General features: G+C 42.3%; 1 protein-coding gene across 1 annotated transcript; it reads right to left on the bottom strand.

Annotated features, from left to right (window-relative positions):
* Window positions 1-1041: 1041 nt before the first annotated feature.
* Window positions 1042-27332, bottom strand: apln (apelin). Its single transcript, XM_066649107.1, has 3 exons — window positions 27218-27332; window positions 11114-11286; window positions 1042-5496 (listed from the first exon to the last, which is right to left on the bottom strand). Exons 1-2 carry the CDS (start codon window positions 27282-27284, stop codon window positions 11120-11122), a joined length of 234 nt encoding a protein of 77 aa, XP_066505204.1. The 5' UTR covers window positions 27285-27332; the 3' UTR covers window positions 1042-5496; window positions 11114-11119.
* Between the last annotated feature and the right edge of the window lie 381 nt (window positions 27333-27713).

Genomic DNA, 27713 nt, shown 5'->3' on the forward strand with positions numbered 1-27713 from the left:
CACCTAGGTGACCTCCTGCCCAATTATAGAGCTGACCCAAGTTTGATGACATAACCCCTTCAGGTTGGGCTGTGCCTGCCCCATGGGGCAACCTGTAGCCTGTCAGAACCCGTCAGCCTTGCATACTAAGCAGACACTTCCCAGAGCAGTCCCAGTGGGTACGGCACTCATAAGAAGCTCCAGACTAAGCTTTCATTTCACTCAGACTTTTCTCGTTCACTCTCATGTGCCAGTCTCAAACGATAAAGCCACGTAATCATTTTATATCGGTTGTGTTTATGTTGTGTTTATAAATCTTGAAGGCAATGCCTCTTGTATTTCTCAGTATTTCAGGGCCGTTTTCTTCCCCCTGGCTTGTGCCACTCTGTCTGCTGTATCCAATGTATGATAACATAACATTTTTCCCAGGTTGTTTATTGTTAGATAATGGTCAGTTGGAGTCTCTATAACAAACGCCATCTTTTTTTTTTAAACACTGAATTAGCAATCTTTACATTTTGAAAAATATAATTCAAAGAGTTCATGATTGTATTCGTTTGAAAGTAATTTATGTTTTTGCATTCATCGCTTACTTTGTAAAATTGTTTTAAATTTTGTTTTAAATGTAGCTCTTGTTCTTAATCTTTTGTCTGTATCAGACTTTGCTGAAACTGGAGAAGAGTTAGCTTGATACAGCAGAGGTTCTGATACAATCTACTGCAAACTTTGCTTACTGTGGGCAACTGCTCAGAAGTCTTGTGATGAACACATATTGAGCTTTGCTGTTGGATATTGGCATTTTCAAAAATGTAGATATTTTAAGACAAATTCATTTTTGCTTTGAACAAAATCTGCAAGTCTTTCTAAACTTTTCTAATCCCGGTGCCTAGAAACTAGAGTGCCTAGAGTCTAAAGGCGGTGTTTGCAAATGTCACCGTACTTGTGGGTTCCGTGGAGTTAGGCCTGTGTTGAGCAGGGGTTATAAAAAGCACAGATTCACAGCTGTTTCTTAAAATAAGATTTTTAATATTACTTATTATCATAAAGATATATTTACACACTTTACAGAAATAGAAAATAAAAACACAAAGCTACGCATGAAAGGAAAAAAAATCAAATAAAATAAAATAAGTACTCCAAGAGCTAAAGCTTATTCTTTATAAATTACAAACCAAAAGTTCAAATATGTACACAGTATTTCAACCATTTCTGATACACTTGTTTTATTCATTTATTTATGTATTTCTTTTTGCCCAGTTTAACATCAAAACAGAGACAGAGACTGTACATTTGGCCTGGTGAATTCTATGCGCACAAATCTCAGATAGGAAAGATGAGGATTAATACCTTGTCTTTACAGTGTTTTCTGCATGGCCTAGTAATACTGTCTGAAAAGCCGAGGCTGGCCGTGGACGACGCAGGTATCCTCAGGTTAATCGAGATGAATCTTTGTGCTGAAGACACTGCCCGTGTTTATGAAGGGACATGTTAGAATCACACGGAGCTCGCTCTAGTCTGGGTGTGAAGTCTCATTAGAAGCTACGGAATAATCAGATCATTCTCAGCCCCTCACCCATGGGATATCAAAATGTTATCCTGTTGATTGCTCAGCTAGTGGCTATGTGCGAATTTGTGGGATTGGATTTCAGCTGCGTGATCCTTCAGTTAATGCACTGTACATGCACAGTGACTGGCTTATCAAAAGAAGGCAATCAAATGTGTTGCTTGCGGCTCGTTTTCTTTTGCCTCTCTCGGTCGAGTGTCAGACGGATGATAGTTAAAATTCAATGATGGAAAGGAGAGCGAGAGGAAACGTGATCACGAAACCAGTGCAAAAGAAAATGCCTTTCAAAGCAAGTGTTTTATGTACTGCCTACTGTCTCTCTAAGCTTTCGGAGACTGGAACATCATCATGTCACTTGACACTTAACTCTTTTCTCATCATACACACATCCACTCAGTTGCTTTCGTCCCCACACATGCAGTCCCAGGCAATTGAACGTTTCTTTAACCAGTATAATCCGACCCCCACAGAAGACCTTCATGAAACAAACCAGTGCATTGAGTGAAGCATGCTTAGAAGTGCATAGGAACATTACTCAGGCATTATAATTCAGCACTGGAGCACAGCTGGACAGAAACACATCAGGAAATTGGGAACTGTTTTTTTTTTTTTTTTTCATTTAATGAGATTTAAAAGGATGGGTTATATATTTATTTATATATTTTCTTCTGCCATTGCTTCCCATTTCTGTTTTTGAGTCTGGGCACTTTCATTCTCTTTTTCCAAGGGCTTCATTAACATGTTGTGCTGATAAGAGGACCGTGGGCTGCGCCAGGCAGGAGTTGAAAGTGTGAAAGCTCTCGTGTGTGTATAAGACATATTGTGTAGCAGACTAATTCTCTATACTTTTTATACGACCACACGCACACACAAATAAAATACAGGTTTCCACACTGTATTCAAAAGTAAGCTTTGGACAACCAGCTAGACAAGAATCAGTCAATAAAATTGTCACGATACACTGGAAAACCATTACATGCCAAGAGACGTGTTTTCAGGATTTATTTTTCCAGCAGCATAATGGAATTGCAAAAGTGCAGCCTTGCATGCCCATACAGAGAGGTGTTGGAGCAAAGCCAAGTGATTGATAGGGGTCTCTGCTTTAACAGGCTTTGGACGGCGACATGTTTGTCTTTGGACATGTGATCCAACAGATAGCCATCACTGACAGGTTGTGTTATATAGCAGTGATGAGGGTGGTTGTTTTTTTTTTTTTTTTCGTTTTTTTTTTTCTTTCAAGGCTTGAATTGTGCTGAAACACTGCTTTACTTCACTCCCTGAAGGGGCAGCTCAGCTGGTGCAGATGGTAAAAGATACATTCATGAAGAACAGTGCGGATGCAGACGTTATTCTGCACCTCTGATAGGAGCTTCCCAGACAAGAAAAAATAGTGATTCTAACCCTGGCTCTTTGATCCCTCAACCAACCCAGCCTTGCAAATGGGGAAAGTAGCTCATCTCCTCACAGTTCTGCCCTGCTAATGCATGAGACACACACACTCACACTCACACTCTCTCACACACACACACACACACACACACACTGGAGTTGTCTCATTTCCAAGGCGCATTAATGAAATCTACATCTCTGTCTGAGAGGGTATTAAATAATAATGGTGAGACTGGAATTATTAGCATTCACAGTACCCTTAAGTTTATATAAATTTTTAATCAAGGTGAGCTTGGCAGGGTGTTTTACCACCATGATTTTTAGGCACTCCCTTATTAAGAGTTACACTTGCTGCAAGGTGTCATTGATGAACGATTTCTATTCCAAATTAGCAAGGAAATATGGCGTATTGGAGGATAGGGGGGAACTTGAGTACTGATTTAAGAACAACTACCTTACTCTCTTTTGAACATGACTAACAGTTTCTCATGTCTGTGCATTAGGGTTACGGTACGATTTAAAGAAGTCGGTGCAGTGGAGAAAAGTATACAGACCCTTTTTAAAAAATAAATAAATAAAATAAAATAAGGACCAGGATATAACTAGAATGATACCTGCTTAGCTTTTAGTTTACCAAGTGTTACATAGTTAGGGCGAACCTTTTAAGGTGAGGGTATGTGGGGTCACAATCTAAGCCAATTGGACAATGAGCTCAGACACTGAGGGCCTGTGGTTCCGGCTAAACTCCAGCGAGGCCCATCTGAAATAGATTAGCAATGGGATTTAATGACTGCAGCCATCAAAGCAATGGCCACCTGTGCTGAAAAGGCTCAGGCGAAAAGGCAACTGCTCCCAAAACAGGGAGAACAATAATGGCTTACAAAAACTGAATCTGAATACATATAATGGTGGATACATAGGCAGGGAGATATATCTATCTATATATATATATATATATATATATGTATATATTTATATATAAAACATATATACGTACATTGTACTGTGTACTGTACTGTGCATGTGTGTTTGTAGATGTGTTTGCGTGTTTTTCTTAAATAAAAGCACAAAATATAGACCGTTTGATACAGGCTTCTCTCACAGCACCCTGAGAAACATAACTGAAATACAACAAACAAAGTAAAAAGGTAGTACGTTCCAGTATGATGTAAAATAAAGGCATGTTATTCTGTCGATCAAAAAAAAAAACCTGTCCTAGGGGGCGATTCAGCCTTCAGCTAAGCAATCAAAGAACAGTGCACTAGTGGTTGGTTCCGAAAACACACTATAACCGTGTTTTCCAAGAAGTGTCTGCTATGAAAGATTTTTGGTCTGATTTCATTAAAACTATCCTCTTTGCTACCATTGTCTTTTACGTCGCCTTTTTTCAACAAATATGTGGAGATGCATACATATGTTTAGGTGTTTCAAGATTCAAAATAAGAGGTAACATGTTTGCTTCTGTTTCTTGTCTCTCTTGGCAGCATCGCAGAGTAGATTTACAATTTGGCACTTCATTAAAAGGAGAGGTGGTCTGCCCAGTAGGGCAGATCGCCCCGGCCAGTTAACAGTCGTGTGTATCTGTGGAACATTGTGGAGGGGGGGGAGGAGGAAACGGCGAGGGACAGACACATGGGCAGCAGAGTAGTGTGATCTTAAATAAGCTTAGAACCTACAGCACGCTGCTTAGAACCCCGGGGTGTCTATATGGTAAAGTGTAATAAGCTTTGGGCAGAATCTTTAGGAGCTTTAATGCTTAAAGCAGGTCGTGTGAGGACGTAAATGATGAAATGAAATGCGTCTTTAAAACATCAGTTTCCGTTTACTCGTCTCCCGATAGCAACTCGGTCCAGATATACTTGGATGTAATAAGCAGCTGGAACCAAAATAAAAATTACATCGAGGTGGTTGTTCAGCTATATTAAAGGACATTCTCCTTACTCTTGCAGCAGACATGCGCAGACAGGGAAAGCTTTGTAGAAAGTATTTGACCTGGATTTGGAGAAGTGATGAATGATATTTTGAATAAATGCCTTTACCTTTAAATCCCCACCACTTCCCTCCATCATCACAATTGTTCACATCAGAAGTTTCCACAACACAGGAATGGAACAAAAGTGGCAGTTTTCGCCTTTACACAGAGAAAGGAACTAACGTGCCTTGGAGAACAAACAGGCGCTTTCGAGTGAAGGCTGTTTTTTGGACCAGGCTCCCCAGCGCTCACACATCATGCAAAGTGTGGCAATGAAAGGGCTCTAGAAAGCGAATGAGGAAAAACCACGGGAGGCGAGAGAGAGAGAGAGAGAGAGACAGAGAGACAGAATCTAGTAGCTAGGGCTCGATATCCCCCCACCCCGTTCCCGGCCCACAATTCTTCATAGAGCTGAGGGTGAGTGGCTTGTCCTGGTAGTTTGTGGACAGAAGAAGAGTTGCTTGAAGAACCAGCAGGTGCTATGAACATCACTCTTCAGGCTGGGCTGGCAAAGGCCCCTTGTTGCAAGGCCCCCCAAGGCAAAGGAAGAGCATAGAAATCAGAACCGAGGGGGAGGGCGCTCTAGCAGTGCCTGTAGGAGAGGAAGAGGAAAAAACATCATGAGTTGGTGCTTATTGTAAATATGTTTTCAGCATGTTTTTGGATGGGACAAAATTTCAATATGGCAGTGTATTGTATTTTCTATTGTGATACATTACCAATACACTGGCACCAAATATTAATATTAAATTGGTGTTAATCAAATATATAAGGTAATAGGATAAACCTGCAGTGAAGGCAGGCAACATCCCCCTTCAAATCAACAATGAAGGCACAAAAGAAACGGACAAAGATTTGAAAGAACTGTTTTGTTAAAGTAATGAACACAGGCAAACATTGCCACCATGGAACTGTTCTGCTTTCTGGCAGTTTGTGGCTAATTTACATTGGAATTATTTATGCTTCTGTGTTGACTCAACACAGAGCCTACACCGTAGCCTGAGCTAATACCCTGTGCCGTGGTGAGCGTTTATACTTGCGCAGTGCTGTGTCTGCATCTCTCAGCAATTACACTGCGAAAAAACACTAGGGCTAGGCTAGGCTAACGCTATCTCCTCTACACAATGTAGACTACACTATCTATTTTTCATGCCCAGAATTACAAGCCACTGTATACGATGTTTTAAGTAGCAAATCAGCATGAAGCAATGAGGTAACCTTTCAGTATTTTCTCCTTGCTTTTATGCTGTGTCCACATCTGATTATTTGTAAAGGTTTCAGATAGTGGAGGCTCTTAGCCGGCATTCTTCCAAAACAACGGCACCCACTGACTGATAAGAGGCATCTCCATCATCTTTTGATATACCAGAGCATTTTTCTGTCCTTGCGTAACCAGAGAACCGATTCAAATCTCAGTGTTTTCAGTTTGTGTATCATCACTGGTCATGTTTGGTTTTGTTCGGTGACCTCACCTACTCTTGTTTTCTTCCATCTAGCCAACTAGAGAGAGAGAGCTATGTGTGGTTTGCATAGGAGAAAAAGTGCAAATAAAAATACCCTCCCTTAGTTCCACAAGGCCTTCTGTTCTTTCAGAGCCTTTGAGGAAGATGTTTCCGCTTCCTGAGTGGTCTCTCTGATGTGCTGTGACATCTGGATCTCATAAACTACCACTGCTAAAATTCCGCTATCACCACGTTCAAGTCCCGTAATGTCATCTAAGGTTCTAACCTCTTGTTCTCCGTCGGTGGGCAAAGGGTCAGCCATCAGGATATGTACTTAATGTTTCTTTGCTTGAAATGCAAAGAAGAAGCCGTTTGACATTGGCTCTAAAACAATAACTTCCACCAGCTATTTCTAAACGCATGCTCCTCATCAGCAGTCACAGCAACAGAAATGAGTGAATGTTATGAAAAGAAAAGTGCCTTTCAAATTGTAGTGCCTCCAGTGTGGCCTTGTCCAGCCATTCCCTGGCTGTTATCAGCCCTTGAGGGGAGTTAATTCTCTTGGTCACACTGCAGCCAGTTTTAGGCTTGGTTGATGAAGTGTGAGGCTATATATCTAACCCAGTGAAAAATGTGGCATGTTGTACATTAGCCAGATGCAGGTCAGAAGCTCAGAGGAGGCTGGCCCCAGGTGGGGATTGCAGTATGGTTCATATTCTCTCTTTTTCTTGTGAGATATTTGCAGGGAATTTAGTTGCTGGACATCGTTGTTGCAAAGGGGTTTCATTAGAGGAGCATGCAAGTTCAGCTGAAGACTGAATGTTTTGGTCTATGAATTTGGCCATTGCCCCCATGGTGGCATCCGTTGGTGGCTTGATTGGCATGCTACTCAAGCGAAATGAGCTGGCTCAGCCAACTATGTCTGTCTGAGCGAGGATGGAAAAGCTGAATGAGGTGAACTCTGAACCACAGGAAGGCATGAGAAGGGCCTGAAGAAGAGGTTGAATGAAAGAGAAATCTTTGCCTTGTTTGGGGTTGAAGTGCTGTTTGTGGAGTCCACATTGGGAATCATTCAAGCGTTCCCTTTTATAGAGCGACACAACTTCCTGCAGATTCCCTCATTGTATCACAAGCGTTCTAAGCTTCAAAACAAGCATTGACTGCCCAACACACCAAGGGAACACGTCAGTTTTTATTGACCAGGCAAGGCATTGAACTCTCAGAGGTCTGTGTAGTTCCATGAGTACAGACTGCCATGCCGCGACCTCGCTCTTTGTGTTCACCTTCGTGCCGTCACCACAGAATTTTGCCTTCGGGATCGTGAGAGACACTGAATGGGGAATGGAAGATTCCCAGACAGAATCTGGCAATTACAAAAGCAAACTATAATTTGCCATAGATTGTAAAACTGTGACGTGCACATGATGAAGATGTGGCTTTTTTTTAATTATTACTTTCATGTTCATGGCTTTAAAAGCAGTTAACAATGCCTTGAAGACTCGACTTGTCGGCATCTGCCTGAAAATATCCGTCTTGTTAGAGGTTAATTTATAGTGAAACTGTGTAATGTATGATTACTTGTTTGTCACCTCCTGAAGGGGTATTATACACTGCAGTGCTTTCCTGTAGGGTTGACTGTGCTTGTAAATGTTTTGAATGAACATCTTTTATATCCTTAGATCATATGCCAGAGGCGGCCCTCCACTTAACTGTATTTGCCCTACCAGATGTTTCCTAGATTGTATTTGGCTATGTTTCAACTCTCTGCAAAAGCCATTGGTTGTTACGTGAATAAAATGAGCTGCAAGATCTACGATGCAATTTTTCCAATAGCTTCCTCTCTTGCATCAGTGAGGTCTAGTTTGCAGAAATGGCTAAGTGAAGGGAAGTCCATGACGTGCATTGTCGTTCAAGTAAAATGGACAATGGATTTCTGTTTCGCTGAAGTGAAAATATAGCCAGTGTGCTTAATTTGTGATGAAGACCTCGGCATTTTCAAGAAAAGCAATATTAAAATTAGTGCTGTCGATATTAACGTGTTTTTATTGCTAATTATCATTTTACCAATTTTGACCATAACAGCCTCCCATAATGCACTCTTTTTTAAAGAGCCTATTTATGTGTTAGCAGTTTTATTTAATGATGTAAACAAAGTGTCACTACCGTTGAGTTCATGAGGAATACTACATTATACTTATGCTGAAATATGTGTTAAATCTTAACTCTCATGCTCTTACCCCTCCCTCCGTCTCTCGCTGTCTCTCTTTTTGTCAGTCTCTCTCTCTCATGCACACTCTCACAGCTCTTTGTCATGTTCTACCCCACTTAATCCCTCTGTTGTTGAATTTGAAGCCATGAGCTGTGCTGCTGTAGCGTTAATTTTCTCTATTAAAGCTTCTTGTCCAGTGCTAAAACTCTTCCTGAAACTTTTACTTAGCAAATTAAATATTCTCATTCACAACTCAAAAATCAACTGATATATTATAATGGAGTACAAACAATTTGCTCCTTCCAGTGTGTCATGCATACCACATTACACGTTAGTTTATTCTCCCTGCTAAAAATACAGGTACTAGTATTTATTATATTTTTTAAATATTCATTGTTAATATTGTGCAATTAATTAGTTAATTTCTTTTAACAGATAGACAGTCCTAATTAAAAAATCACACTAACAAACATGCACTACACGACTCAACAAGGAACAGGACAAGCAGAGAAAATTAAGGTGCACAGCATTATCATTTGACTGCACAGCATGCCTCTTTCCATTGACCTAAAAAGGAGCTGGACGGTGTGACAGAGGGTGAATAGATTGCAAAAAGAATGAGGCCATATTCTAAAGGCACGTTTGTAAAGGAATAATGTGGCTATATTAGCTGGCTAATATATCCTGTGTGTTAGCGAACCATTTTGTGCTCACGCTCAGATAATCATCGCAGTTAATATATCTCTCTGCTTCATACCTCATAACCCGAGACTGTTGAATAAGGCTGGAGGTGTGGGTGTGTTCACTTCACTTCCCTTAATCAATGAAAATGAGATGGCACAGCACCCTCCCCTGTGGCCCGTATCCAGATGTGTATATATTCATTTGGCCCCCGTGGAGATATGCTAATCAAAGCATTTCTTTCGCTGTGTTCTTGACACCACTTGCTTTAAAGATAAAAGTCACATGAATCCTTATTTATCTAGACACCACTTCAATTATTCTTTAATCTTATGAATCAGTCTGAGCGGTACAGAAACACACCTCCAGAAAAATGTGGCCTTTTTATGAGTGCAATTTAAGTCCCATTTTCGGAGTAAATTAACATATTTACTTTATTTAATTGACATATTTAATTTATTTTAATTTGACTGTTAAAACAGCTCCAGGGACCTGGAGGTTGTGGGTTCGAGTCCCGCTCCGGGTGACTGTCTGTGAAGACTGTGGTGTGTTCTCCCTGTGTCTGCATGGGTTTCCTCCGGGTGACTGTCTGTGAAGAGTGTGGTGTGTTCTCTCTGTGTCTGCGTGGGTTTCCTCCGGGTGACTGTCTGTGAGGAGTGTGGTGTGTTCTCCCTGTGTCTGTGTGGGTTTCCTCCGGATGACTGTCTGTGAGGAGTGTGGTGTGTTCTCCCTGTGTCTGCGTGGGTTTCCTCCGGGTGACTGTCTGTGAGGAGTGTGGTGTGTTCTCCCTGTGTCTACGTGGGTTTCCTCCGGGTGACTGTCTGTGAGGAGTGTGGTGTGTTCTCTCTGTGTCTGCGTGGGTTTCCTCCGGGTGACTGTCTGTGAGGAGTGTGGTGTGTTCTCCCTGTGTCAGCGTGGGTTTCCTCCGGGTGACTGTCTGTGAGGAGTGTGGCGTGTTCTCCCTGTGTCTGCGTGGGTTTCCTCCGGGTGACTGTCTGTGAGGAGTGTGGTGTGTTCTCCCTGTGTCTGCGTGGGTTTCCTCCGGGTGACTGTCTGTGAGGAGTGTGATGTTTTCTCTCTGTGTCTGCGTGGGTTTCCTCCAGGTGGGTTTCCTCCCACAGTCCAAAAACACACGTTGGTAGGTGGATTGGCGACTCAAAAGTGTCTGTAGGTGTGAGTGTGTGTGTGTTGCCCTGTGAAGGACTGCCGCCCCCTCCAGGGTGTATTCCCCGCCTTGTGCCCAATGATTCTAGGTAGGCTTCGGACCCACCGCGACTCTGAACTGGATAAGGGTTACAGATAATGGATGACTGAATTAATTTGACTGTTACACTTTCTTACTCCAGCTATATATTTGGTTTCAGTTCCTGGATGTGAATAGACCAGCAAAAGTCCAGTTATCTCATAAAAATGCTATTTATTTAACCTCTGGTTTATGGAAAATGAGGAACGGAAGACATGTCAGGTTTGTTTCCCTCTTCTCATATTACACATAAGCTTCCCAAATTGCCGGGGTATGCGAAGGTAGCCCTTGGTGAGGTTAAAAGTATATAGTGTATCGTTTGTTCACAAAGAGAGCGCATCCATCTCAAAATGAAAATCATAGTAATGGATTCACTCTTTTTCCCAGAGAAATAAAATGTTTGTAGTCATGCACCCTCAGATATGATTTCCATTTCTCTTTAATCAAAGAGGGTATGATCCAAACTATCTAAGAACTTCACTATGACTCTAATCTGTTTGATCATTCTAAAAAAAAAAAAGAAGCTGAGGGTTTTTTTGTTATTGGTTTTTTTCTTTCTTTCATGGCACATAATTAGTTTGCAATGACTGAAATGCAGTGTATATATTGTGGATATGTTTAGTGTTCCACTGACCTTGCTCTAAAATGGCATGGGCCCCTTGTGGGACAGACGAGGCCGAGGACGTCTCCTCCTCCAGCCGGAGGGTCTTTGGATCCGACCAGCTCGGGCAGGGTTCTGCCGAACAGGAGTCCTCATGCTGCCCACCTCTTCCAGCTCCTTGCTATGCTCTGTGGAGGCCATTGGACCTATGAGATAAGGAAGAACTTTGTTTAGGTTGAAATGTGATGTAGATATACCATTACCGATGTACCATAACCTAGCCTCAGTGATAAACCACCATCAATGATACCCCCCCTGGTGCCCTCAGTCTGTGAAGAGCAACAATGTATTATTTAATATAATTTTTTAAAATTTAAATTCTAGCTCCTTTTCAGCAACTGCCTCTTTCACACATTAACTTTCAGGCTTAAATATAACTCTTATTATACGTGGATGGGGTTAATTATAAATGAAAGCAAGAGTCAGAGCTATTAACGAGCTCATGTGAAAACAGACACATCACTCCATCCCTCCAGAGAATGCAGTTCCACTTTCACTGCACTCCAGTGCTGGTGGCTTCATACACTTTAGACCTATGTGCAACTGCTTCAGAGCAATTAAATGCTCATAATGTGTGCAATTGTTTGTCCTTGTAAAGCGTACAACAAAATGCGCCATCTGCATTTAACCCATTTGTGCCAGTGAATATGCACACAAACACACACACACTATTGCACCCACAATTGCTCACCGAGCACTGGGGATGGCCCTTAGGTCACGGTTGCCCAATTTAATGCTTTTATTTTTCTTAATAATAATATAAACTCATATAGCACCGTTCACAAACCCTTGGACTGTGCGCTCTGTGTGCTCAATTGACCAGCGATGATGGGTTCATGTTAAAGTGGCTGAATTTATTATTTATAAGGGGTTTCTACAAACATTTGGACATCAAGTATACATTAACAAGAAACAAAATGTCTAGGCTACATTTCTGTGCTGTGATGCAGTGTTAGCACCGTGGAGACAAAATGAGCACTGTGATGATTAATTATTCCGCCAACTCGTGTCGTCTGGCACTTAGTTACCGGTAAAAATTTCCAGGTGAAAGTATTGCACCACCAAACTGAAATTTTCTTCTGGGGAATCAAATGCCTACAAAGGCCTAGTGCACTGCGGTGAGGTTTTTTATTTCTGAGATTCACTCAGAAGATTCACTTCACCTGATTCCATTAAACGATGATGTACCACGTCCAAAAAGCTTTGAAAATATTAAACTACAGATTTTGACAGTGACAATGTAGTGATCTCATCATCACAGAGAATGTCCTTTGTATGTGTTTGTGAGCTTGAGAGTGTCTGGGTACGTGTGCATGCATGAAAAACCTTTGAATTCTACCCAGATGTTTTAAGTCATCTCGTAATAAGTGTGGTTAGATCTTTTAAGCCTTGTTGAGTGCGGTCTTCATCCCTCTAACCTTTCACCTTCAAGAGGAACTCAGCCTTCTCCTCCTGGCAGTAATGTGGGGGTTGAAGTATCTTCATAGGTTCTGATATCTGATGTGTCTGGTCTCTGATCTCTTTCAACCACCGATATCCACTTTTTCTAAGAATTTCTGTGTGAGCACATTGCACCTACCAAATATTCTTTTGCATGGGAATGTTAATGTTATGCAGAATTAATGGAAACCTGTGCAGCAGAGTCATGGCATCTATTAAGTAAACATTCTCCTGCTTTTTTATGGTAACTGTTTAAGCGTAGTATTAAAAAATGACAATTGTGGTTAAAAAAAATAAACAAAACCTAAAGATTTAGTGGGCGGCACGGTGGCGCAGCAGGTAGGTGTCGCAGTCACACAGCTCCAGGGACCTGGAGGTTGTGGGTTCGATTCCCGCTCCGGGTGACTGTCTGTGAGGAGTGTGGTGTGTTCTCCCCGTGTCTGTGTGGGTTTCCTCCGGGTGACTGTCTGTGAGGACTGTGGGGTGTTCTCTCTGTGTCTGCGTGGGTTTCCTTCGGGTGACTCTCTGTGAGGAGTGTGGTGTGTTCTCCCTGTGTCTGCGTGGGTTTCCTCCGGGTGACTGTCTGTGAGGACTGTGGTGTGTTCTCTCTGTGTCTGCGTGGGTTTCCTCCAGGTGACTGTCTGTGAGGACTGTGGTGTGTTCTCCCTGTGTCTGCGTGGGTTTCCTCCGGGTGACTGTCTGTGAGGACTGTGGTGTGTTCTCTCTGTGTCTGCGTGGGTTTCCTCCGGGTGCTCCGGTTTCCTCCCACAGTCCAAAAACACACGTTGGTAGGTGGATTGGCGACTCAAAAGTGTCCGTAGGTATGAATGTGTGTGTGTGTCTGTGTTGCCCTGTAAAGGAGGAGGCCCCTTCCAGGGTGTGTTCCTGCCTTGCGCCCAATGATTCCAGGTAGGCGCTGGACCCACCGCGACCCTGAACTGGATAAGGGTTACAGATAGTTTTAATACACAATATTCATGACCACTAATCTTCAAATCATCTAAACCACATAAGTTTGGATGAACAGAACAAGTGGATGCACATGTGTTTGCAGAGCTTTTTTCTTGATGGAGCTCATAATGAATACAGTGACAGATAAATTCCCCTTGTTCGCCATTTTCAAACTATTTCATTTTGACTGTTGTTTTTTTTTCAATTCTATGCAACAGTTACCATAAAAGAAAAACAGCATGAGAGTGTTTCAATTCTGAATTACTATTATATGTTACAGATAAAACTATTTAAAACTTATTTGTAAACCTAAATTACCTGAACTAGGTAAGCAGTGCATGAAAACCTGTATAATCATTAACCATTTATGTTTCTCATTGCAGAATCTAGGAATATCAAGGCCACTGCCATAAAATTATTCTGTTTACATTCATCAGATAAGTCCTCAACTACTTCCTCACAGGCTTTGTAAATTCATCTTCCTCCGACATGTCCTCCAGCATTACCTTCATGTCAGTTTTGGCCAGAACCTCTAACTCATACCACAAAGTCAGCCAGGAAGACTCCTCTGCCAGTGAAATAGGCATCTATCAGGGAGCTCCTGACAACTGCTCCAGTCTTAAGGTAAACAATGAATCCCATTAAGCTTTTCCTGTCAAGAACTTGAATGACATCACTCACGCTGGATCAACACATTCCAAATGTCTCCATAGCGAATGACAGACAACCTTTACTACTCTTTAAAGCAAATATATAGTGTGGCATATTCAGTTACAGTCAGTCATGCAGAGACCAAAGTAGGGCCTGAAACATATAATTTCTCTAATTAAAAAAGATCTAGCATCAATAAAGCAGTCTGTTTTTGGCGTATGGAGGAGTGGATTCCTGAAACTCAGCCAAGCATTTTTGTTGGGTTTGAAACCAAGAAGCTGACACTTGGGCTAATTAATAACCTTAGCTAACGTTGGGACTCTTGGTTGTGGATATTCTGTCATTTTCTGCCTCTTGTGAATGATAACAAGGGCTTTCTGGCTCTGTGCAGAATGCAAACATATACATGGTATCAGCGCCAGAACTAATTACGTATTTGCTTAAGTGTAAGCTTTTTGTATTTTCTCTGAATGAAAACTATGGCACAGATAAACTGTGTTAATGATTGCACTCAAGGTCATAGAGCCATGACCCACTGTTATGACTAAACTCCAAGAAAGAATAATAAGCAGAAATGCATCACTTATGAGTCTGCATACGATTTAGGGATTCTCGTTTTATACTGTTCAAATTATTCACAAATCAGTTTCTGTTTTCAAGAACCACATCATAAGTATTTTTCACGCTTACAAGCAAAGAGATGAGTAATTTATTTGAGGTATAAAACGACTCAAGTGCATATTTCACAGTGAAAAGAGAGGGTAAAAAAAAACGTTTTAAGTCCACACAACATATCTTCCCCCAGGCACCGTAATCCCAACATTATCCTCTGGTTATTTTACCACAAACCGAATGAAGGAAGTTTACACGGTTTGTCTACATCCAGTTCAGTTCTTCTTAATCGGGTGTGTGGGCGGTAAAAAAACAAAAGGCTAGTTTTAAAAAAAGAGTTAGCAAGGTTACAAGAGACTTCCTCCTCTTTTTGACACACTTCTAAAGCAGTTCTAGAAGCAGCAGAGAAAAACAGACCAAGGGTCTTAGCTATGCTATTCCTGTCAGTGCAGGCCATCATTCAAACCCATATGTCCTCTGCAACATGACAGGAGGAATAGTGCCGAACTGTCTTGAAGGGAGCAAACACTCCTGGATTGATGCAGCCGGGCAGCTGGGAGAGGCTGTAATTACACCTGGACAGCTCAAGCTGAACAAAAGTACATCACCGTCGCTCTTCTCCCCATGCTCCGTCTGTCATAACCCCTCTCCATAATGAGACAATTTAGACATTTCCTGCCATCACAAGCTGCCAGCCATCGCTCAGCTTTTTGTAGAGAGCACATCTCAGTCTGGCTGAAAAAATGTGTAATGAAAACTGCTAAAAATAGTCTTCGGGAGCCATAAGAATGACATTTATGAATTAACTCTTAGCGCCCGGATGAAAAACTTGGTCAGGCAGATGCGCCAAACATCAAGGGAGATGTCTATTTTAAGCACGCCCATCCGCAGCCATTGACTATTTTACAACTCTTGGCTCCCTCTCAAGCCACACAGCCCTTTAGTGAACTCCGGCAGATACTACAACTGTTTCCACATGGTCACAAACGCATACTGACAAAGGCAATAAAATTGGAGTTACTGATATGACCGCCTGTTAATTCTCTGTTTCCACAAAGGAATAAAAAGGTTTTATTATATTATTCCGTTATAAACAGTTTTCCCGATCATTCCCCACTTCCCTGTTGTTCTCTCTGTAATATCCTCCAGATCCTTTTACTGAGGGAGAAAGCAAGGCAAAAAGCAGTATGCTACCACATACTTCTCACAATCCTAACACTCACATGATACTAATCTCATCTTAAAATGCCCCAAAGCGTTAGACCACCCCACCCCCTCCCTTCCACCAAATATAGCCACTGCTTCATAATTCTGTCATTATAGTTTCATAAAGTGAACATGTTTGGAATGCTTCAATATAGCAGCGATAGCCGTCTTTTTTTTTTTTTTTCAACCTCCAGCATGGTGCAGCCATGACTGAGCTCCCTGTGTCCGTCCTCCAGAGTCATGATGAATAGCCAGAAGTGCTGCTATTTCATTCTCTGCTGCCTGCTTCAGCACACTCCTCTGGCGCTATCCATTATGTTGGCTTTTTCACACGGCTGCCTTTCTCCTGCTGGACTTTCCAAAGCTGATAGCCTGTCCCACTAAATCCCTGCACTGTCTCTCATGTGGAAAACTTTTGCGCATCTCCCCGAGCTTGTCTGGAAGAAAGGTGACGGCCCCAGGCACAGAAGAATTACGAGGATGCTGCTGGGTTTGATGTGTGATTTACTGAATCATTGTGACTTGTCTAAATGTACAACATGCTGTCCGTATAAACACCCTGCCCCAAAGAAATAGCTACAAACAGGCGGAAAAGAAAGACACATGAGCATTATTAGGGACACATTAGAGACACCGTATATTTTGGAAAGAGGAAGGGCCAGATGGATTTAATCTGTCGGCCACTACTGCAGGAAATGAGAGATTAGATCTACTTATGTGTAAAGCAGAACCAGGTGAGGACAGCGCTGCGTTTCCGTATAGAGGAGATGTATTACATGCCTTTTCACTCCTCAGACTCGACCTCTGTTATGTACAACCCCCAACCCACCCACCGCCAGTCCACCCCTCCATTGCCTAGCCTCAGTCATCTGAAGGTAATAGAGAATCAATATGCTGTATAATTGGATTGTCTCTGTTTGAACATTGAAATTGACTCGCTTAGTTTCTCTATGAAACTAGCTACAGGCTTATTGATTTATCGTCTGTCTTTGTCCTGCATTCTGCAGGCATTGCCTGTCTTTCTGCCTGTCTCTCTCTTTGTTTCTCTTTCGTTCTTCTCTGTTTTGTTTATACCTGGCTTTGCCTCTTTAAAATAGATATAAAGGCATGCTGCCCAAACAGCTCTTAATAATACCATTTGGGTAACACTTTACAATACGGGTGCACAAATAAGCATATATTAATACGTCATGAATTATCTCTTCATAGTATATTAATACATACATTAATGCTTAATATATCAGGAACTAACAAAGGATATACATTAATGACCACATTACTCATACATAAATCGCCATTAGCAAGGGTAAACATTAAGTATCAACATCTTGTTAATTCAATCTCTTAATTAGCACTATGACTTCCCTTATTAATTAACACCCTTTACATATTGGATGTATTTGGATACTGTGTGTTACATATCATTGTGCATTGATGTAGGCAAAATTATAGGCAGGGACATAAGCAGTGATTAAGTGATTATTATGAGTTTATTACGAGTTTTGTAATTACTTATATAAAGTCACTTGACTTTAGGGTTGTTATTGGCCACAATAATAAATTAAATAATTAAATTAACCCACAAAGGTGTTAATTAATAAGGCAAGTCATAGTGTTAATTAAGAGATTGAATTAACAAGATGTTGATACTTAATGTTTACCCTTGCTAATGGCGATTTATGTATGAGTAATGTGGTCATTAATGTATATCCTTTGTTACTTCCTGATATATTAAGCATTAATGTATGTATTAATATACTATGAGGAGATCATTCATGACATATTAATATATGCTTATTTGTGCACCTGTATTGTAAAGTGTTACCATTATTTGGAAGTGTCTAGAATCACTGTAGCTGAAGCAAATTTGTCACCCGTTCCTATATTGCTTTTAGGAATCGAGAAGGAAATAATAATCATAACAAATAGTTGTTTATCTACAACTAGCATATCTACCATTTCAGTTACCAAATCCGCAACTGCTGTACACAGGAGTAAAAGATAAACACTGGAAAAAGAAAAGATGCACAGTATGGTTGACTACTGAAGTACAGATGAACATTCATAACTCCAAACGTGTGTTTAATAGTAACTCGAATGAAAAACATAATGTACTGCCTGTGCTTGTCAAACACTTTGAGAAGCAAAATAGAAAGCTGTGTATAACTATTTCACAGTTTCTAATAAGAAACAGACATTTTGTAATAGCTGTTAATTTTAATTATCAAGAGGGGAAACAACACCCACAAACAGGTTTGATTCCACTTGAAAAAGGAGCAAAACAGAGCAGAAGCTGAAAATAAGGTTCTTCTAAGCTTGTGATTAAAAGCCTCATTTTTATGTGAGATAATAATAATTCTTAAATATACGGCAGTGTCAAAATGTAAAGTATAATTACAACATAATGAAGTTCATGGGTTTGTGACACATGCTATTGCTAGCATTCATTTGTACATTTTCTGTAACCACTTTATCCAGTTTAGGTTCTGGGTGCGTCCAGAGCCCTTATGTCCCCTCAAGTTTTTATTTTGTGAGTGACTTTTCATTTTGATTCAACAGATGGAATATACATAACAATTCTATTAGACCTCTGTAGTCTACAGCTATAACAGTTTCTATAGGGGCAACTGGGTAAATTCACTGGTAAAGCACTAGTTCGTTTCCTGCTCCGGGTGACTGTCTGTGATTTGGTGTTGTTCTGGAGTTGGTGTGTTCTCCCAGTGTCCGCATGGGTTTCCTCCGGGTGCTCCGGTTTCCTCCCACAGTCCAAAAACACACATTGGTAAGTGGATTGGTGATTCAAAAATTGTCCGTAGGTGTGAGTGTGTGTGTGTGTGCCTGTGAAGGACACCCCCTTCAGGGTGTATTCCCACCTTGCGCCTAATGATTCCAGGTAGGCTCTGGATCCACCGCGACCCTGAACTGGATAAGCGGTTACAGATAATGATACAGATGATGAGTACTGTACTGAAATCAGTAGGGAGGGTCAAGGAGGGGCATGGTTTCCTACCCTCCTCCAAAAGTTACATAGTGCAGTTTCTGTAGTGTGTATGTGTTCCTTCAACAGCCGGATTACATGTGACCAATGCAGAATCTCTTTTTATTTATGAGATTTCGACACCTGGAATCAGAAGTCAGTTTTCTATCTTGCTGGAAGTTACCCTGCATTTAAACTGTTTCCAACTCCATCAGCTAAGGATTGTTTGTACCAGTGAGAGTGTGTATTTGTGTATTCAAGGTATTGCGCACAGGGGTGTGGATCCCCATGGGTGTGTAACCATAGCTGACTGTGTGTGACGTCAGAGCCGTGATACCCGTTGTCTCAGAAGACCTTCATTCATTAAAAGAGAGAGAGCGAGAGAGAGAGACAGAGAGAGACATAGAACACCCCTGCTGTAGCTGGATGTTTTTTTCCTCTACTACTCCCATAGCTTTGCCAAGTTCAATAATATGAAGTCTGCCAAATCATACTCCACTTAGTCATAGCGGATCACAGGCATTGTGTCCTCAATGAGGCGTGCGAATTAAGACAACGCTCAGATAAAGTGCTAGCTTAGCCACGGAATAAGCCCCTGTTACAGTGTGCCTCATTACATTTATTAACAGTTGGCATGATGTCTCTCAGCGAATTGCTTGTGATATGCAAATGAAGGTGAGGAAGCCACTAGTGTTCCCTGAGCAGCATGTGAAATCAGCAGCCTCTGGTTTCTGAAGCATTCTCCCTTTTTTGAAGCCCTAGAGCCACAGCGCTGCTTATCGCATGCCTACCAGTAGCACAGGGCCTTGGCAGGAACTGGTACCAATCTCTAGCCGACTTTCAGGCCACGTTACCATGGCAGCCACTCTGAAAGGCGCTCAGTCAGGACCAAAAAGAATGATACTGTTAGTTGGAATTGATCAGGTTTCCAGCTTTTTTTTTCTTTCTTATTTCTCTTCTCATGCCCCCTGAATCCCTGATTAACTTGTGTCAGGCGGAGCTGGTTAACCCTTTGGTCCTGTTAATGGAAGGTCCAGCCTGCAAGCTGCTGGTTGGGATTGTTTTTGAAGCATTTGAGGGGCCATTGGAGCTGTTTGATATGCAGCATTGTGCCGCTGTGATAGTACTGGGCATGGGGAGGGATATGAAGGCCAGCTTTGTTCACCAGTGGCTCTGGAGTGGAAGAGGGGAGCACATGAAAACTTGCCACCTCTGTCCCGGTACACTTCCCCATCGCTCACCCTCAGCTAACAAAAGCTGCTCTACTTTGAGGCCCATTACTAGGAATAAAAGAGCTGTACCACACTATTTAAAAAAAAAAAAGTGAATGTACTTTGTCATTTCTCAAGTCTCTGATCTTGTCGGACACTTTCTGATGGCGAGCAGCTTTGCGAGCAAACTACACATGACCCAAATTAGTGCACAGCTTTAATGATGAGGTGAGAAGTGGCCCAGTTCCGAGTGATCAGAGCACTCCCAGGTTCAAAGCGGCTGGGCCGCCCGCTGCCAGGAATTCTAATGAAGTTAATAGAGTGAAAGAGAGAGAGAGAGAGAGAGAGAGAGGCTGACTGAATGTTGCTTTGGAGTGACAGGGGTGAATCAGTGGGTAGAGGTTACAGCAGGTTGGGACCTCTAAATACAGTCTGAATCACGTAGCAGATCACGCAAATCATCTTAAGCGAGATTTCTCCCAAACTGGCGTCTGTGCCGAGCTGAATGCCCTCTCAAAGAGGATTTGGCTCCGAGTTTGAGACGTGGATATCCCAGTCAGCAGCAGAGGGCTCAAAATTCAGCTCGGAGTGAAGAGGGAGGTCCCGGCCCCCTGTCCCAAGACTTAAGACTCTAAGGAAAGCAGGATCCTTCAGTAGTTGCTACAGTAGCCGCTTACATGGGCCTGCTAAAACAGTGCCAGACTGTTCTGTACTTTGTACTCTTTGTGTATGTGCAGGGGGTCGACTGCAGTCCCCACCCCCCTCTTTGGGCCAGTGCCCTGCTACAGGGTGACCGCTGAGAGAAGTGTCAACACTGACGCAGGCAGGGACATTTTCTGCTGAAAGCACACATTTTGATCCCTAAAGGTTCTTGTTCTAGAAAAAAATTAAACAAAAAAATCACAGCTAGTGGACAGTATCTGTAACATAATGAACAAAGGAGCAGTGAACCCTTAACTAAGCTGATTAGCTGATACACCATGCAATTAATGAGTCAGATGTTCTGTTGTGGAGCTCAGAAAAGCTCAAATAGTGCTGGTGGGTTTCTAGTCATCAAATATTTGCCCTGGTTCTCACGGTGCAGTCTCATTCTACACACTTCATTCACCGGGTTCTGTTTATATGCATAGGTATTTAAACCCATGTGTGTATAAGTGAAGCAGACTGAAACGCTGATCTTCCATAGCTTTTCAGTAAACAGTTTGCTTAAGCTATATATATGTTTATAAAAAAACTACGCACACTCTCACACACATGCACATGACATACACAAACACAGAGTTTTTTTCTATTGTGGGAAGGAACTTTTTGTGGGAATGGCTTTAATTCAGACACAATAGCATTCCTTACCTACACTCTGACAATGAAATGAAGAAGTGAGGCACAGGAGGTTTATGCAGTGAGAAAAGCCCACCCATCCACTGTGCATTAAGTCACAGCTATTAATATTAACAGAGACATTAACATTAGATACATGTCCTAGTTCCTAGAGGATTGAAATTTCAGAAGTGGAGTACAGATTTACACATTTGTTAAATATAATGCAAAGGCACAACACACCCACTCTGTAGACTGGGGCGATGAATTATGGCTCACACAGTGCCATACCAAAGTGCTCCCTATCTCTTGACTATTTCTCACGTATTATATGCTTTCAATTGTACAGACCTCTTTTGTTTAAAGGAACAATACGTCCTATTTTTACCTTAAAATTACAGCTTCAAAATTATTGTAATGATTCACTGTGTTGTAATAAGGAAAATGGAGCTTCTGATATTGCTACTCCAGGCTCAGCACTGCAGAAACTACACTATGTACGTTTTGGAGGAGGGCAGGAAACCATCTCCTCTCCCTTTCCCCTTGTCCGTTGATTTCAGGACAGTGCTGTAAGGATTAATTACACTAGGGGGAGACCCAGGATATAAAAAAAAACCACAGATCTTACCTAGTGTTCCTTTAAACCTTTTGTTGCTAATAGCACACTAATACAGGGAAGTTATTTGAGGCTTTTGGATAGAAACTGTAGCTTAGGTTCTATTAGTGGATATGGCTGTAGTATAAGCTGACAGTGTCATACACAATATGCCATGAGAAGATATACAACTACCAGACCAGAGAACTGGAGCAATTTGACAATTTTCCACTGCATGGTACTAACTCTACTCTACTTGGCTCTACTCACTTGGCACCTGGTTGGTTTCTCATATAAATCATATAAACCCCCTTCACCCCCCATCAACGATGTCCCAAAACACAAGTCTGTAACAAGAACTGCTGCATGGGGAAAGCACAACAACAGCAGAGATCACACTAAATACTGCATTGTGAATTTACGTTGTGTTGTTTTTTGGGACTGACCAATGCCAATGTCAATGCCCTAGACCAATGTCGTTTTTTGTTCCTTGATGCCACGTGCAACTCTACAGGAGTTTACATTGGCCACCAATCCAAAGAGTGTTCAAACCTCTTCAAAAACCTGCACAATTTGACAAGCTGTCATTGTGAATGCTATATCTACTGTAGCTTGAGATTCTACAAATGCTTAGTTAGTTCTGGATGCCTGCATTTCATCGTGTAGACAAGTCTTTTTGGCCTATCAGAGTTCTGCATGGTTTACAAGTTACGATAATCCCTGCTTAGGTTGCTTGGAACCATGAGCGAGCAGGGACTAAAAAAAGTCTTCAGTTCTGTATACCAGGTACCAGATTTGCCTATTGGATAAACAAATGAGCCCAGTCGAGTGGAGTCGATACCATGACTTTGTATTGCAATAATAATTCTAAGCCCATGCAAATTAAGCAGGAAAGCAATTAAAGCCTATTCATTCTGCACCCTGAATCATCTTCGCCAGTGTGCCTTGTTGTTCATAAAAATGTCCACAGTGATCACACTTGATTGGCAGCCACTATAAATGTGTAACACTTAATGTTCAAATAGGGAGTAATAAATCCAGTTAATATTAGGCCACATGGATGGAGTGAATATCTGGCTTTAATTAAGCATTTGGGGGTCATAGAGAGAGGAAGAACGAGAAAGAGCAAGAAAGAAAGAGAGAGATTAGGGTGTTTTGTAGTGTTCAATAGCAGAGATGTTGCTGTAGTAGGCTGGCTCGTTCTCTGTGGCCCAAAAGCTGTCAGTGTACAAGCCAGGCTGCCATTGCCAGATGCAGGAGAAGGGAGCCTTGAGCAGCTTTTTTAACTGCGCCACTAAACCTTTTATATTCCCTGCAGACGTCCACCTGCGAAACCAGGAGAGTGAGCGAGACCACCAGCTGGGAAAGTTTGAAAGGTGGTTTAATAATTTAGTGCCTGTGTATGCCTCCACATCACAAAAGCCTCCAAGACCTCTTTTGCTGTCACCCAGTCTGCACAGCTTGCTTTAATATTTTGCTGTCTTTCCCTGCAGACGTATTCCCTTTGAGCACGAGGGTCAAGGTGAACTGATTTATTCAAAGGGGTCTGAATTGCATTATGCCGCTCTGAAGCTAGCAGGCCACAGCCTTTACTACAGCAGGGCCTCTGGGGACAGCTTCTCAAAGTTGAACCTTATGTCCTTATGAGTTATGAGTTATGATATAGCATAACAGCCTAACATTTTAATAAGAACAGCCATCCAGCGGTTTATTGATATATTTACTAAAATGATTTGAATATGCAGTTTTGCGGAGGAGGTGCAGTGAGTGCTTAAGATGATAGATTTGAGTGTTTTCTCCTTGATTAATATATAATGTGTGAGTACTAGGAACACAGCAATGTGGAAACTGTGAGCTGAGGTCTCTACAGTACTGCTGCTGCGATTCTGATTGTGATATATCAAACAGTCCCTAGATCCACTTGGATTCACATTACAGAGAGATCAAAATGTCATATGGATACAAATTTAACAACATTAGCTCAATAATCTTTTGGGCTACAACTTTGAAGACTCAGTCTGATGTCTGCTTTTTTAGAAAATGAGAAAACACAAATGTCGATGTCCAATGAAAAACGTGTATCTCCAGCAACATTCCAGGAGACGGGAAAACCCTTCTAAACCATTTCTATTGGTCCATTCATCATCAGATGTTCACACAATAGGAAGTACAGCTGTGTCCGAATGATGCGGTAAACTGTAAATTCATAAAAATGGACATGCACGCTTTTCCTTGGACAGCTATGAATTTGACGACAGTCCAAACAGAGCTGGTGCTCAGAATGCTCCACAAAGCTACTTAAAATGGATGAGACATACAGTGAATTTCACTAGACGCTTTTACTTGAGTACTGTCCACAAAAAAGGGCCTGAAAAGATATATTTTTCCAGAATAATCTTGAGTCATTCTGTGTGTGTCTTTGCCTAACCCTGTAACTTCAGGTGCATGAGAGTGTGAAAAAAAAGGAGTGGACCTCTTCCTAATAAAGGCCCTTGCCTCAAAGAGCTGTTGAATGGCTCTGTGTAATCCTGTAATAACTTTTCTGTAGCCAGCCCCTCCTTCATGCTGTTTGCTCTCCATTATCACATTATTGCTGGACATCTGGAAAGCTTTGGATGTTTATGTTCTTTCTCTGGCCCCTGTAATCACAACTGTAGGCAACAGCACCTTCTTTACCTCAGCTTAGTGGGTGAAAAGAACCTAGTAGTATGATTGAAAGCTTCCTGCATGCAGCCGGTGCTAGGCTGCTGGTGTTGTTTCAGAAAATACCCCAGCTTTCGCCCTTTTTTTCTTCTCTAAAACACACTGAGCACCTATACTTTTAATAATGAGGACCAGCGTTTATTTTGCTTGTCTCACTATGGTTTCTAGCAGATCTGGAACACATGGCTGGGCAGCAAAGAGGCTTGGACCCTTCCACATTGGCTGTAGATCAAAGTTTAATAACAGTGGATAATGCTATTGCTGACAGCTTGCGTGAAATTGGACTTCTGCACATAGATGGTTGATGTCGGATGATCTCTGTGCCCTCACCTGCTCAGAGAGGAGAGGAAGACAAACGGAACAGCTAAAATTACACATCTCGGGAGCTTTGTACGCATGAGTGCATATTTCAACCTGTTGTTTTCTTCCCTTCTGTCTTCACTGTACACGCCATGGGATTCGCCCTTTGCTTCCGTGTCTGAAAGATGAGACTTTGATATTGAACAGTAGGATGATAGATCCGAGGGGCTGAGCGCTTTTCATAGTGAGGTGTGTTTACATACCAGGCTTAAGGATGGCAAGCCTGGAGGACAGGATATATTCTGAATTTATGAATGGCACAAAGTGGAAGGACATGGCTGTTTGTGATTAAAGCCCGTTACAAGGTGAGGTCATTTAGGAATTTGGAAATGTGATTTGGAGGGTCACTACGCTGGTTCTAAAGCCACTGTCTGGGGCTGCAGAATGGGAGTTGCTGTCGCCTGTTGCGCCGTAAGTTCTCCGCCTTCATGTCCCCACCCTCTTTCAGCCTCATGAGTCCACCTATCCCAGACTACCCCACCATGCACATCTCCCTCTTGTCATCCCCTGATTGAAATAGCTCGCAATTTCCAGCAAACTCCCAGTGAACTGGAGAAAGTGTTCACGTCTGGAGATGAAAGGCTTCACACCCACTGCCTACACACCGAGCCGTTTGCAACACTTTCCCGCGACAGCACACATCCCAGACTCCCAGCAGCTCCCCCACTCTCTCTCTCTCTCTCTCTCTGTCTCTCTGTCTGTCTTCTCCTCACCGACGCCTAACTCCCTAATGCGATCTCAATGGAGCTAATACCAATGCTAATGCTGCTAATGCTGTCTTCCCAGGAACAGGCACTGGACAGTTAGCCTGGGCATCACAAGGCTGCAGGCACTCCCACTCCAGCTTAGGCATGAGGTGCTGAAGAGTGCCTCACACATACACACATGGAAGGGGAGTGGGGAGGGGAATAAAAAAAAAAGAAAAAAGATGCTGACCGTAATGCAGGCTAATTGCTTCCCATTTACTCATGCAGGGACAAAAATAGCAGCATCTCTGTGAGGAAGGCACATGGAAATGGCAGTTTGATACAGAGAGCCAGCACCCACACAAACACACACTCACGTATACTCCCTCTCTTCCAGCGCACACATGCTTCCCAGCAGTTGTTAAACGATTGGTGTCAGTCTTTGCAAAGATGCAGACATTTACACAAAGGCCATGGTTTGTTTTCTTTAACACCCGACTGCTACCTGCATTTGCAGGCTCCACACCGGTCACCTGACTGAAGAAGCTCTCTGTAATGGTTTGAGTGGCTTGAGTGACCCAGTATTGGTGTACTCATATTCAGTACAGTAATGTTGTTACAGTAACTATATGTGTACTATCATAATTACAAACGAAAGCAAAAGTATACTAGGATATGTTCAAAGATTAGAATCAATGAGTACTATGTTAGTGTTCCTATACACCTGTAACTCAGCACACCCTAAAACACATGAGATATGCGTTGTTGTCTAGAAAAACCAGAGTGAATACAGCACTTTCAAGAGAAACCACTCCTGAGAAAAATAATGAGAATCAAAAAACATAAAAAATAACCCAGCAGAAAACATGTGCTTTAATATTGTGAAACCCAGCAGCTCACAGTCTTAGTCAGCCAGCTTAGCATTGCATGCCAGGGAGCAATAATCACCAACAAAATTCCCTGCACTTCAGCCCTGATCATGTCTGCTAAATCGAAGCATTAAAGCATCCATCCGAGGCACGGCAAAACTTGACCAAAAAGACCACAGCGGTAGCTTGGAAACCTCTGCAGTGCAGCACAGCCCACAGCTCAGGTGCTGGTTCCTCTCCTTTCTCCAAGCCACCCAAAGCTGAACCAAGTGGTGGCTAACTGATCAACTACAGCTGCCTCTACCAGCCAAGATACAGGCTACCAACCGCCAGAGAGAGAGAGATAGAGTGGGGGAGAGAGAGAGAGAGAGAGAGAGAGTGTGTGAGTGAGAGAGAGAGAGAGTGAGAGAGAGAGTGTGTGAGAGAGAGGGAGAGAGAGAGAGTGAGAGAGAGAGGGAGAGAGAGAAGGGAAAAACAGAGGCACGCTCTCTTGACTTACCAGCACAGGCTGAACACAGCAGAGAAACCAGCAGCACAATCACCAACGTCAGGATCTTCACATTCATTTCGACTCTCCCCTCTCTCCGTCTCTCCTCCAGCCGCTCGCTGTTATACTGTAGGGGTGTATGTGTGTGTGTTTGAGTGTATGTGTGTGTGTGTGTGTGTGTGTATGTGTGTGTGTGTGTGAAAGGGAGGGAGAGGGAGAGTGGGTGAGCAAGAGAGAGAGAGAGAGAAGGGAGAGAGGAAGGGAGAGAGATACTGTTTGCTCCTCTGTGTATGTGCTCGTGTGGCTGTGTGTGAGAGAGAGAGTGAGAGAGAACTGGCTGGTGAGTGAACGTGGCTGTGGCTGTGTGTTGAATGTGTTTGTATATAAGACCCAGGGCAGGTCTATTTTGCCGCCGTCCCAGAGAGATGTATATATATATATGTATATGTATATATTCTATTCCTCCGCTCCTCCTCGTAAAGTAGCACCAAGTTCAGAAAAGCTGCGA

This window comes from Hoplias malabaricus, chromosome 17 (assembly GCF_029633855.1).
Source record: "Hoplias malabaricus isolate fHopMal1 chromosome 17, fHopMal1.hap1, whole genome shotgun sequence".
Lineage (NCBI taxonomy): Eukaryota > Metazoa > Chordata > Actinopteri > Characiformes > Erythrinidae > Hoplias > Hoplias malabaricus.